The sequence below is a fragment of the Neopsephotus bourkii genome, unplaced genomic scaffold (assembly GCF_033783945.1).
Source record: "Neopsephotus bourkii isolate Nb327-2 ecotype Australia unplaced genomic scaffold, CSIRO-AGI_Nbou_v1 NB_245, whole genome shotgun sequence".
Lineage (NCBI taxonomy): Eukaryota > Metazoa > Chordata > Aves > Psittaciformes > Psittacidae > Neopsephotus > Neopsephotus bourkii.
In genome coordinates this window covers 408,878-422,429 of record NW_026900755.1, presented here as the reverse complement: position 1 = coordinate 422,429, position 13,552 = coordinate 408,878, and the positions used below count along the sequence as shown (strand labels likewise).

Here is a 13,552-nt window from a genome sequence, read left to right as displayed (position 1 = left end):
TTACAATGTCCAGCAGAGCTGTTTCCGTTTTTCACAAGTATGTTATGGTATCTTGTTTTCTGCACTGACATTACTCAAAATAAACAAGGGGAACTTCTCAATTATGAAGATGGCAACTTACCAGCAGCATTGCCAAGATGCTTTTGGTCACACTGAAATCAGCATCACATTCAACAGACCACAGAGGAAGGACAGAAGTACCATAAACCAAGGCTAACTGTTTTCAGTTTTCTCAGACCAAACACCAGCTATCAAAAAACTGAAGACGGAAGAAGTGAGAATCAAATGAAAATGGGAAGCAGAGTTGACAGGAAGAGGCTGATTTTTTTAATTAAAACAATTACTGTCAGCATCATGACTTTACAAAGGTAACTTCACCATCCTAGAAACACTATTTGGTACCTGATGAAAAAAATACAAAAATGGTACTACATTAACATACAGATTTAAGCAGCTTTTGCTTCCCCTGCGGAGAAAAGTATAGACAGATTCTAGGTCATATTGCTCCTATATTCACTCTGTGCAAATGGATAAAGAAAGGAATTTTATCAAGTCACTTATCAGTATTTTGATGTAATTAAATTTGAGAAAGACTTCATACTGAAAGCACAAGTCTCTTCAACAATGTCTAAGGACCATCATCCTATTAAGGAACAAGTCAAAGAAAAATATCCAGCCCCATCACTCTGTTTTTCAATTAGGTGATTTGAGAGTCTTCTGTTTGTACCCCAACACAGAGCAAGACCAAAACACAGTTACATTAGATATTTCCCTAAGTTCTTCTACAACAATTATAGCTTTCCAAGTACCTGTATGCAGGTGAAGGTTTTAATTAAGCTCAGTAGTCACCAGGTTCCTCCAACAGCACTTTTTTTTTTTTTTTAAAGCATACATTAACAACTTTTTGTATCACATGGTGGTTTTCTACTGGCATTAACAATATTCTTAAATGTTCTTAAAGAAGCAGCTTTATTATATGCTAATACTAGAAAAATTGTCAGCATAAGTAGAAAAATAAACTGTCATTTTATTGTGAAGTGCCCCTGCCCATGGCAGGGGGGTTTGGAGTTACATGACCTTAAGGTCCTTTCCAACCCTAACTATTCTATGATTCTATAAAGGTATTGATACAGTCTTTCTCCTGTTCCTGAAGTAAAGGCATCCCAATGTTTCAGTCTTCTTTAAATAAACATGCAAATTCTCATCTCTATTCTAAATCACCATATAGTTACATCACGGAAAACAACGTGCTTTAAAATCTAAAGATGCAAAGAGATCAATACCAGATTAATTTATTATGTATTTCTTTTACATGACTACTTTACTGCAAGATGCTCTGCATGTGCACAAATGTAACAGTGACAGATATTTACTGGAAGATGGTATATAAACAGGCAAAGCCTCAGACTAAACAGACAAGATTTTATTGTTCATTTGCACAGTAGAAAAGAGTTTCAGATAAATTCAGAGGGAAAGAAGCATTTGTAAGAAATTCAGAGTGAAAGAGCATTTGTAAGAAATCAAAATGTCAAATACTAAATCTACTGTCACAGAAGTTTTGCAGCAGTTAGTTACTATAGCAAACTGCCCTGTACAATCTTTGATACCAAGTCAATGTATTTCCAAGGAAGTAACAAAAACCGCTGATGGAATTGCAGTGTAATTTCTTCATGCAGAACTGACAAATGTGATGATTGCCAACAAGCTGATACATATGAGTAGTATGAATATAGTAGAAACAACTGACATATTCAGATTTTGAAAACTTTGAAAACTTTGACAAATTACTAACTACAGCTAACACAGCAAATTCACTCAAACCAGAAGCTCTGTAATTACTAATAAATTCAACCAATTCTTTAGATTTTACTGTTTAGACAGCACACTTACATTAAACCAACAATTTTGAAGTGAAGGCACCAGAACACATAAGTAATGTTCTTCTAAGCAGTTATTTCTTTAGGTTCTCAGAGCCCAGAGGTAAGGAATTTGTTCACTAGTTTTCTCCTAAAATGAAGGACAGTTCTGCAACCTATGTGTTTAGTTTTATGAATTTTGCTGGAAATACTCATGCAAGCAACTGTTTTGAAGAATAATTCTTATCAGAGGAAAAAGATCTGTATCCAAATTAGTCATCACTTTCTGTTTCACTGACTTCTGAGGAGTCAACCAAATCTTCTGATACTGCATCAGTGACATACATTTTTTTAGTACCTAGAAGTAATTATAAAAGTGTAACATTTATAAAGCAAGAAAAAATTAAAAACCTCAAAACAAATATGTAGGAGTATTAAAAAAATACCAAAACAGTAAAATCAGACTTTAAACTACAAACTACGCCAAACCACTGAAAACTACTTTAAACTGCTTGTCTGTGCCATTCCGACAGAAAATTACTCTCCTGTCTATAGTTTGCTATCAGTGGTCCTCTCATCTGTTTTCAGAGAGTTTGAGCAAGTGAAGTGTAACACATAACTTAAAGAATATTTGAGATAAAAACTATGCAGAAACGAGGATGCTAATCATCTCATGCATTATAAACACCAACTTGTTCACTCCTTACCACCTGTAAAAGGGCTATCATCTTCACAGTCTTTCCAGTGTTCAAAATCAAGAGACACGTGATTATTCTGTTGACAAAAACATTGTTTGAAATACTTGCATTGGCACACAGTGGGTATGTTCAGAATATGCAGTAACTCTCAAATTAACTTCCACTTCACCTTGTTCTTCAGTAATTTGCACCATGATCCTTTTTGCTCTTTCACAAGAATAATAACAACCTCTTTATCCTTTATCACACATGTAGACTTTTCTGCAAGTATATGCTGATGCAGCTCCATGTCAGCCAAATAAAATTTGTCTCCTGAACAAGCACTACATCATAAACAAAGTTTAAAAAATTAAATGCAAGCTGACAGTCAAACATTTAGTAATTATACTAGATTTGTTAAACTTACCTGAAAATCAGCTTCTCTTTAGAGAACTCACATTTATGGTCAGCTACACTTGCTATTTCTACCTTCACTGTAACCGTGTCTTCATTTTGAAACCACTTTATTTGTGGATGAAAGCTAAAATAAAGAAAGCACAATTGGATTTTTTTTTTTTTTTCTAAAACAGAAAAAAACCCGCCAACTTTCAGAGAAGCTGTTTTGCATAAGCTAGAATTTTCCCATTAGGTTACAAGCAACTAGCTGATTTTCAGCTGAACAGAAGTGACAGAAAAGTATATGACAGGATGTCAGTCAAGCCAGCTACTAAAGCGGTGTGATCTGTCTTTGAAGAAGCACATCTACTAGTCCAAGTGGGGGGGGGAGACACCTAATTAACTTTGATATCTACAGGAATCAAATTTACTGCCTCATTTAAGGATGCTATCATAGCCTGATCTTGAAACAACGAAAGAAATGGTAACAGTAGCAAGACCAACCTCTGAAAGACAAACCCAACTTTTCAACTGACTACAGACACAAATATACATCTCATCAATATTTTCAACTGCTCCTCTTACAGCTGTTATGCCTCAGTCTTCCTCCAAACACTGAAAGGTTTTAACCAGCAAAAGATAAATCCTGTTAACAGACTGTAACATCTGTTCATTAAGATTACTTCCCTTATTATGCCCTCAGTCAAATCCAAACCCCCATTTATTTAACTGCTATCTTGTATCTCAATGTGTTATTGCATAACAGAGAAAATCTGCAATTGTTCTAGCCAAGCTGCAGGAGATACAACTAAACACAACCAATCACCCTACCAAGAACTTTTACAATAGGCTAAAATATAAAGTATTTCTGAACCTTGCACAAGAAAATGTCAGTCACCCGTAACTAGCATTAACAGAAGAAAAACTATAAGCCACCAAAGAGAAGCACTGCCTAGTCCCAAAGAGAGAAACTTACACATTTCTCAGGATCCACTGTCAGTTGACTTTGGCCACAAACCACACTTAAGATTTCTCTCGGCATACCCTCAATTATAAATAAACCTAAACCTAGGATTAATTTCTACTGCATGCTTCTCAAATTACTTAACAGAAACTGCCCTATCCACAAACAGTTAGGGATAATGGATCCACTTCCAATCAAAACAAAACAAACACAAAGCAGAAAACAAAGAGAAAAAGAAATGTGCCATAATTTTGCGTTGCAGACATTCTCAGAATAAAATCAGGTTTGTTTTGTTTTTTTTTTTTTAAGAACAGAATTACATTAAGGGGAAACAAAACTGATTCATCCCATCAAATACCAATCTGGAGAGACAGAAGCATCTGAGCTGTAATTCAGACACCAAATAGGACAGTCTTTGGTTAAAACATAAACTAGACAAAGTGCAAATCAGAATTTATACCCATCAACTGAGCTTAAAGAGTGTTTTGTTTTCATTCCTAGTACTGTGGTGCCTCATCAAAGATACACAATTTCAACAGATAAAGTAAGCTTCCAGGAGTAAACTAAAGAACAATGAAATTACTTAAGGGATTCACAAGATGATGTGTGTGTATATACATACGTATCTAACAGCAACAGTCAATCTCTCAAGTTCAACACTGAGGTAACAGAATACTTCTACCTATATTATACCTATTTACCCACAAAACAGATTAATCTCAGTAAGGACGACTGTCCTGTTTGGCAGTTCACGTTAAAAATCACTCTGAATTTTTGTACCATTGGCGCTGATGTAGTGTAGTGTCTTCTACTTCCTTACTTGGACGTACACCATCTAAAAAAAAATCAGAAAGATATTTTATACTTATCTATACTACAGAAACCAGATACTTCCAGAATACTCCAGTACCACCATAAACATAGCTTGCTAGCAAGCAAATTACTACCACAAGACCGTATCTGCCATTTATACTGGGTACTTGGTATTTGGAAAGATTTTATAAAGTTAGTAATTCAACTGAAAGTTTTAACTAAAAAGAGTATTATGGTTGGTATAATTTAAAAAATCCACCACAACTGCACAGTTTTTCAGGTCAGGTAAAGGTTTTTCCCATTTCAAGACATTACTTACTTGAAATCCAAAGCATGTGATTTTAGACACTGACTAAGAGTTTCAGGGTTGGAACAACTAATACTGCTGTTACCATCACAACTTACAACATGGCATTACAGTCACTCTACTACACTAGGAAAAAATGCTTTCTATGATAAGCACTCCATGATCTTATTTGAATTTTGCCTGCTGCAACATTTTAAAATCACTGAGCTTTGACCGCTCTAAACTCATGCACCAACTGCTGCAAGGTCCCCTTCCTGCAACTGACAAAGCTCTGAGCTTTTAATCCTCTGACCGAATACCACATTCTTGAGCTTTTGGCTTTTTTTTCCCTTTAATCTTTTTCAGCCATCCTAAGTCTTGGAAAAATTAAAAACAACCTCCCAGAGAACAATGCTCCCAGAGAACCTCAACTTTCAACACATTTCAACTTCCTTAAACCCTATGGCTTCTGACAACAAAATGCTAACCCTGTCTACAGGAGAGATTTCCTACTCCCACATTCCACTCAGTTCTTAGTTTCTGAAAGAATAACTGTTTCTCAAATAGCAATACAGCCACATTAGTGAGATTTACCCCCACAGCATCTCCAGGCTACTAACTACAAGGTATCTGTGGCTTATGCTAAACATTAGCTACATGGCGCTACTCTGTACACTCACAGAGGTCCGTACTTTGTATCACAGTATCACAGTAGGTTAGAGATTGGAAGGGACCTCAAAAGATCATCTAGTCCAATCCCCCTGCCGGAGCAGGAACACCTAGATAAGGTTACACAGGAACGTGTCCAGGCGGGTCTTGAATGTCTCCAAAGAAGGAGATTCCACAACCTCCCTGGGCAGCCTGTTCCAGTGTTCCGTCACCCTCACTGAGAAGTTTCTTCTCAGGTTTAAGTGGAACCTCTTGTGCTCCAATTTGTACCCATTACCCCTTGTCCTTTCATTGTTTGCCACTGAGAAGAGCCTGGCTCCATCCTCGTGACACTCCCCCTTTATATATTTATATACACTAATAAGGTCACCCCTCAATCTCCTCTTCTCCAAACTATAGAGACCCAGCTCCCTCAGTCTTTCCTCATAAGGGAGATGCTCCACTCCCTTAATCATCTTAGTTGCCCTGCGCTGGGCTCTCTCCAGCAGGTCCCTGTCCTTTTTAAACTGAGGGGCCCAGAACTGGACACAATATTCCAGATGAGGTCTCACCAGGGCAGAGTAGAGGGGAAGGAGGACCTCTCTTGACCTACTAACCACCCCCCTTCTAATACAACCCAGGATGCCATTGGCCTTCTTGGCCACAAGGGCACAGTGTCGGCTCATGGTCACCCTGTCGTCCACCAGGACCCCCAGGTCCCTCTCCCCTACACTGCTCTCTAACAGGTCGTTCCCCAGCCTATACTGGAACCTGGGGTTGTTCCTGCCCAGATGCAGGACTCTACACTTTCCCTTGTTATATTTCATCAAGTTATTCCCCGCCCAGCTCTCCAGCCTGTCCAGGTCCCTCTGGATGGCAGCACAGAATATGAGATTGTAATATGAGATTTAGGTTGACATTTAAGCCCCTATCCTTAAAGTTTCAAAATTGTTGGAAATCCTAAAAATGTTTCCCACATGAATGAGTCCTGAATATAATCTTAGAAGAATTACAGTTTTCTGTAGAGTTTTCTTGTGCCGACATGTTCTGTGGATTGCACGTGTTCTCTGCATTGGACGTGTTCTCTGGATCAGCTGTATCTTCCTTTATGCTTCTGAACACAGAAAAATACATTTTAAAATGAAAATATCTAAATATGTTTAAGATTTAAAGGATTCCTAATCATAGCTGGAAATCCTTTTGAAGTTTTTCATTTTAATACATATAAAAATCCCCGACAAAATGCACTTCTATAAACTATAAATATCACCACAGGGTTGCTGAAATTCAGTAACTCAGAAAGAAGCACTTATACAGAAATCTGAGATAGGAGAACATTTAAAATCCTGGTGGCACTAGCATTTCCTCTGAAACAAGTCTATTGATGCTCCTGTGTGTGACAGTCCTAGACAGTAAAATGATTCTTTCACAAAGAATACCAGTAGTTTTGGGGGTTTTTGGGTCATATTTCATTCTAATTTTGGAAAAGTAAAGATTTCAGAATACTCAAAGTTCTTAATTTATGAGCCACAGACCTATGGCTTCCCAGCTGTACAGCCACTAGTTGGGCTAAAGCAGAATGAAATACTGCAGCAGAGTCAATTTACTTGAGAGCTCAGAGATAGGCACCATGATCAGCAACAAACAGCCTTGGAACTCACTGTCAAAGCATTACTGAGAACACAGCACCACATTATTTTTGAAACACTGAATTGTCTGTACAAATGAACTATCCTTCCATCACCTACAAACACCCAGTGGCATAAGAGAACCAAAACCAGTCTAGTAAGCTACCACTTAATGTTTCAGTTCACATAAATACATACTTTTCAATTAATTCATATTGAAGATTCACTATTAAATACCTGTGCAGCCATCTTTATTCAGAACCAACACATCTTATTAATTTACCTCCAAAGTAATTAAGGTAAGACTGAAGTAATTTTAGTCCTAAATGAGAAATACGTTTCATCACTTCACCTTTAGAAAATGCTTCTCAGCTTTTCTGAGTAATTTCAATTAAACAATTATTTGAGGCCAGGTAAAATACAACACAGCAAATTAAACTTGTGTATTTCTTAAAAATAATTTCTGAATTATATCTGCATCAAATACCAGTTAAATGTTTCCTAGAGTTTATTTTTTTCTTTTCATGATGCAGGATCTTAAGATCTCTTCCAACCCAAACTATTCTGTGACTGTGTTCTATGTGGCTAAAGAATAATTAAAGGAAAGCAGACATATCACAAACACTAGATTCTGTGTTCAAATCAAAATCGCATTCAGTAATATCAGTGATGAAAATACCCAGTAAATAACGCAATTTTTTCCCCTAGTAAACTATATGCTGAAAAAAATTTGTAAACACTTACAAAGACTCTAAGTTCTCTGTGTGATCTAATAATTTCAGGTGTCCACACAACTTCTGAAGTTGCATTATATGTTCGGGATTGTCAGTCCCCATACCCGTAGACAAAATCTCAGATCGAACGTTGTATTCATTGGTTGTTATCTTCAACTCTGACAGTCTGGTTATCCGAACCTTGAATGACAAAGCATACTAAATGGAAACCATAGCTCATAAACAGTGTCTCTCCAAATCTAAGATTTACATAAACCTCATTTATTTATACTTATAAGCAGCTTATTTGCAAACAGGAACCTAAGCACATTTGTGTTGAAAGTAAAAATCCCTCAATTTGCCTTTGAGCTGTCTTTGATACCGATTCCTCACAGAAATCCTTGTTCATAAAATGAAGGATTGCCTAGAGTTAGCTGGTCAGGACCATGTCCCAGATGCTTCTGAGTATCTCTAAAGACAGAGATATTACAATCTGCCTGCAGCCTGTTCCACCGTTCAGACACCATCACAGTAAATTAACCAACACCCCACAGGAAGTTAAAATAGGCAAAGACAGAGGAAAGAGTTGCGCTTTATTACAAAGGAGTTTAGATACAAATATTTTGTTATGGTACGGTTCTATACCTACCATTTGGTCAACCCAAGCTGTATTTCCCAAGGTATGTACTATTTTTGCTTCATGTGGTTTTCCTTTAATTTTGTAATTTATGTATTGAGTTACCTATGAAAAACAAGTTTTCGCTGTATTTGAGAACACCAACATTTTTATTATTTTATTTTAATTTTATTTTATTATTTTAATTACAATGAAACAATCTTCTGAGCTTAACAATGAAAAGGATATTCAATAAATAAAAAAGAGTTTTGAGTAAACTAGTGAAATACTCCAACTTTACCATAGGTTAAAATAGTATTAGCCTTTAAGGAGGGATCTTACTTAATGGAAGAATACTCCAACACAGGTCAATTTACAGAGGCTACTCTTCTGCTGTTACACCCCCCAGATTCAAAAGTAGCAATAGCCAGTTCTGTAAAAACCCATTTAAATCGGGGAAGAAAACCCCACAAACACCACTTTATTATTTTGTAGGAAAACAAACAAGAAAAGTGACTTAATAGAATTTGGCTCTGTAGCAGATACTTACTTCTAATACTAACAAGCAATGAGATTTGATAACTGAGTTTCCAGTTCATTACTGTTTTCTTGTAGAAAATAATGCACAGAAGTTAAAGAACAACGGAAATACCATGCAGAAACATAAATATTACCTTTGGGTTCCATTCAGTTTCTTTATCAATGGGTTTCACTCTACAAACTACAAATTCCACAGCCTGAGGTGGCAGGCACTGAAACCTTGCAGGCAAATGAAGAAGCTGACAGCTCTGAACTTGAGTTATTCTGCCTTCATCTATATATTTAATTTTGACACTGAAGAACAGATTTTCCTCCTCTTTTGAGTATATCTCTAACACCTGAACCCTTCACACAGTAGGAAAAGGAACACAGAATTATTATTCATCTAACTAGCTGCAAAAGTTGTTTAATCTACTCATTCAGAAAACCATGTTTTCATAGCAAAACATTTAACTGTGTGTGTACATGCATGGGTAGTCATTCTGCTTTGCATTCAGTAACTTAAAAATACGTTTTTAAAGGTCTGAATAGCAGCTATTTTTTTCCCTGATTTTGGAGGTGGGCCTACTTTTTTTTTTTTTAACTAGAAACGGTGAGAGTTTAAAAAAGTGACTCAGATAATAACCCCCAACATATTTACCTGTGAAAAAGTCTTTTCTCACATAATCCATACAATGCTTGCGCCTCCACGTTTTTAACAGAAATTCTGTTACTTGGGTTCTCAAAATAGTCATTAATTTCTTCGGCAAGAATTGTGTATTGGTCTTTTTCCTTATCTACTATTCGACCAAAGTAGTTTGTTGCACTTACAATGTGGAGAGGCAGTATCTGAAAACAAAAAACACCTGAGAAGAAAGAAGGACTAGAGGATTTCTTAAAAATGACATGTTAAGCTTTCATATTGAAGACCACTTACCTCTCTCCATCCTAAAGAGGAGACAAAGATGCTGCTGCATACACACATTTCAGAAGATTTAGTTGTCAGTGTATTATTCATGAATAATTCTGAATTCAGAATTAAATGAGGAAACAGTGTAAGGCATACCTGCTGCCTTGAGTGCATCACATGTAAGTGCATGTTTCTAACAACAGTGTCATGAAACCTGTCGTGGTCTCAGGCACTAAAACCAGATACATGTAGGTTGTCAAAGGGTTTGAAAACTCACTTCAACAAAAGCTTATTAGGAAGAAATGGACTGACACTAAAGAATCCATCCAGTTCTCCTTATTTTCTGTTCTCATAACCTGTACTTTTGGGAACGGACAACACCCATTAACTGCATGACATAAAGGCACACAAACTCTGCAGAAGACAGGACAGGAAAAAGGCATCCAGCACACCTTAGACCCAAGGGCTGAAACTTTGGAAGGACCAATGTCTACATGCTTTCCCTCAGCAATCATCATCCAACAAGGAGACAAGAGAGAGATTGTACAATACTACTGTACAGGAAGACAATCCAGTATAGAAGGGACCTAAAAGCCAGGCGAAGGGAGCTACAGATACAAGCTATTACCGGCATGTGAAAAACCACCATAGCAAAGTCAACCCAGTAACCACAATGGTTTAATGACTGCAAAATGTAAAAAAAAAAAACCAAAAAAAAAAAAAACACACAAAAAAACCCCAACAAGGCCCAGCTAGAACAACAGTCTGTATCAGAATGATTTTCAAAAAGCACTGACATCATAGTATAAAATCATAGAATAGTTAGGGTTGGAAAGGACCTTAAGATCTAGTTCAAACCCCCTGCCATGGGTAGGGACACCCCACACTAGACTACGTCTTCCAAGGCTCTGTTCATCCTGGCCTTGAACATTGCCAGGGATGAAGCATTTAACAATTCCAGTGCCTCATCACCCTCACAGTAAATAACTTCTTCCTTGTATCTAACTTGAAATTCCCTGTTTAAATTCATTACGTCTTGTCCTACCACTGCAGTTCCTGATGAAGAGTCCCTCTCCAGCATCCTTGGTAGGCCCTCTTCAGATATTGCTCTGAGGTCTCCACTATCTTCTCTTCTACAGGCTGATTGCTCCAGTCCCCTGATCATCCTTGTGCCCCTCCTCTGAACTTGTTCAACGGTTCCATATCCTTATGCTGAGGACACCAGAACTGCATATAGTAATCCAAGTGGAGTCTCACAAGAGCAGAGGGGCAGCATCACTTCCTTCAACCTGCTGGTCACACTCCTATTGATGCAGCCCAGGACACAGCTGGTTTCTGGGCTGTGAGCGCACATTGAAGCCTCCTCATGTGAAGTTTCTTGTCAACCAACACCCCCAAGTTCTCCTTAGGGGCTGCCCTGAATCTCTTCTCTGCCCAACCTGTAGCTGTACCTGGGACTGCCCTGACTCAGGTGCAGGACCTTGCACTTGGCTTGGTTCAACTTTATGAGGTTGGCACTGGCCACCTCTCAAGTGTGTCCAGGTCCGTCTGGATGGCATTCCTTCCCTCTGGTGTATCAACTGAACCACACAGCCTGGAGTCATGAGCAAACCTCCTGAGGGTGCACATAATTCCACTGCCCATGCCACTGACAAAGATGTTGAACACGATGGGTCCCGACTCCCAACTCCTGAGGGACACCACTTGTTACCCATCTCTATCTGGACATTGAGCTGTTGACCAGAACTCCATGAGTGTGGCTGTCCAGCCAAGTCTTTATCCATCAGGTGGTCCATCCATCAAATTGATGTCTCTCCAGTTTAGAGACAAGGATGTCATGTGGGTCAGTGTCAAACGCTTTGCACAAGACAAAGTAGCAATATCAACTGCTGTGCCCCTATCCACCAGTTCCGTAGCCCCATCATAGAAGGCCACCAAATTGGTCAGGCAGGATTTCCCCTTAGTGAAGCCATGCTGGCTGTCACCAACCACCTTGTTGTTTGTCATGTGCCTTAGCATGCTTTCCAGGAGAATCTGCTCCAGGACTCTGCAAGGCACAGAGGTGAGACTGACTGGCCTGTAGTATCCCAAGTCTCATTTTCCTCTTGAAAAGGGGGTTATATTTCCCTTTTTCCAGTGGTCAGTAACTTGACTTGAGTGCCATGATTTTTCAAATATGGTAGTGGCTTAACACTTTCAGTCACCAGCTCCTTCAGGACCCACAGATGAATTTCATCAGATCACATGGACTTGTGCAAATTCATGTTCTTCAGATGATCTCTAACATGATCCTTCTTTACTATGGGCCTTAGGTCTTCATTCTCACAGTGCCTGCATCTGCTTTCCAAGACTTCAGCAGAAGCAGTTGCTGAGTAGAGTCAGACTACTTGCTGCTGAAGACTGAGGCAAAGAAGTCATTGAGAACCTCATCCTTTTCCAAATCCAGGGTAGCCTGTTCTCCCAGTTCTCTCTCCGGAGAGAGCCCACATTATGCGTGGTCTGTCTTTTTCTTTTGCGACATACCCATAGAAGCCTTTCCTATTATCTTTCACATGCCATGCCAGACTCAGTTCTGGCTGCGGCTTAGCTTTCTTGACCTGATCCCCAGTTTCCTGGACAACGTCCCTGTATTCTTCCCAGGCTGCACGTCCTTGCTTCCACCTTTTATAAGCTTCTTTTTTCCTTCTAAATTTTCACAGCAGCTCCTGCTGTGAAAGCCTCCTGGCTTCCTGCCCCATTTACTTCTAGTCAGGATGCAACATCCCTGAGCTTGGAGCAGGTGATCCTTGAATATCAAAAAGCAGATTTGAGCCCCCCTGCTCTCTAGGGCTGTATCCCATGGGACCTTACTGAGCAGGTTTCTGAAGAGGCCAAAGTCTGCTCTCTTTAAGTCCAGGGCACTGAGCTTGCTGCGTGCTCTTCTCACTGTCCTGAGGATCTTGAACTCCACTGACTCATGACTGCTGCAGCCAGATTGCTGCTGGAGTGTCACATTCCCCACCAGCCTTTCCCTGTTGGTGAGCATGAGGTCAAGCATGGCACCTCTTCTTTTTGGCTCCTCTATTACTTGCAAGAGTAAGCAATAACTGCTCCATCTAGAAGGTAAGTGAAGAGCTTATCCAGTTTGCAGTATCCCATTTTCTGCGGATACTGCAAATGAAAATGCTACTTTCAAATGACAAGGCCAGCATATGCTCATTTTTCAGCAAGTCTGCATGAACAGATGAGCCAAGAAAAAAATTTCTCAGTTCCAACAAAACACACATCATTTTCCACTTTGCTCCAAAAGATAAATTTCTTTTCCTCTACCATAAACATAATAGAAATTCGCAGGAATGTTAACCTTCGTAAATTCTGATATAGGATCTCAACTTATAGAGGGAAGGAATAAAAAGAATGTAAGCCCTCTTCCCACAGAATGGGAATCTTCAATGCAGAAGAAAAACTGAGGTAAAGTAAGAAGTCTGGTACGCTTATTTATGCGAGGAGAAACAGAAAAAGGCTCAATTATAACATATTCAAAACG

At 38.7% G+C, this 13,552-nt stretch overlaps 1 protein-coding gene across 8 annotated transcripts in view; it reads right to left on the bottom strand.

The window, feature by feature from the left end:
• Nucleotides 1–2,037: 2,037 nt before the first annotated feature.
• TDRD12 (tudor domain containing 12) overlaps nucleotides 2,038–13,552 on the bottom strand; it is a 34,947-nt gene continuing 23,432 nt past the window's right edge. For 2 of the 8 annotated variants that reach the window (XM_061345891.1, XM_061345893.1), the window contains exons 21-27: nucleotides 9,778–9,965; nucleotides 9,272–9,482; nucleotides 8,631–8,723; nucleotides 8,013–8,182; nucleotides 2,724–2,877; nucleotides 2,564–2,630; nucleotides 2,038–2,214 (exon numbers count right to left, since the gene is read on the bottom strand). In XM_061345891.1, coding sequence (XP_061201875.1) covers nucleotides 2,129–2,214; nucleotides 2,564–2,630; nucleotides 2,724–2,877; nucleotides 8,013–8,182; nucleotides 8,631–8,723; nucleotides 9,272–9,482; nucleotides 9,778–9,965 — 969 coding nt within the window. In that variant the 3' untranslated portion in view covers nucleotides 2,038–2,128. Of the gene's footprint in view, nucleotides 2,215–2,563; nucleotides 2,631–2,723; nucleotides 2,878–2,960; nucleotides 3,075–4,598; nucleotides 4,729–6,540; nucleotides 6,755–8,012; nucleotides 8,183–8,630; nucleotides 8,724–9,271; nucleotides 9,483–9,777; nucleotides 9,966–13,552 lie in introns of those variants that run through there. The other 6 variants (XM_061345892.1, XR_009724281.1, XR_009724282.1 and 3 more) reach the window with 6 other exon arrangements.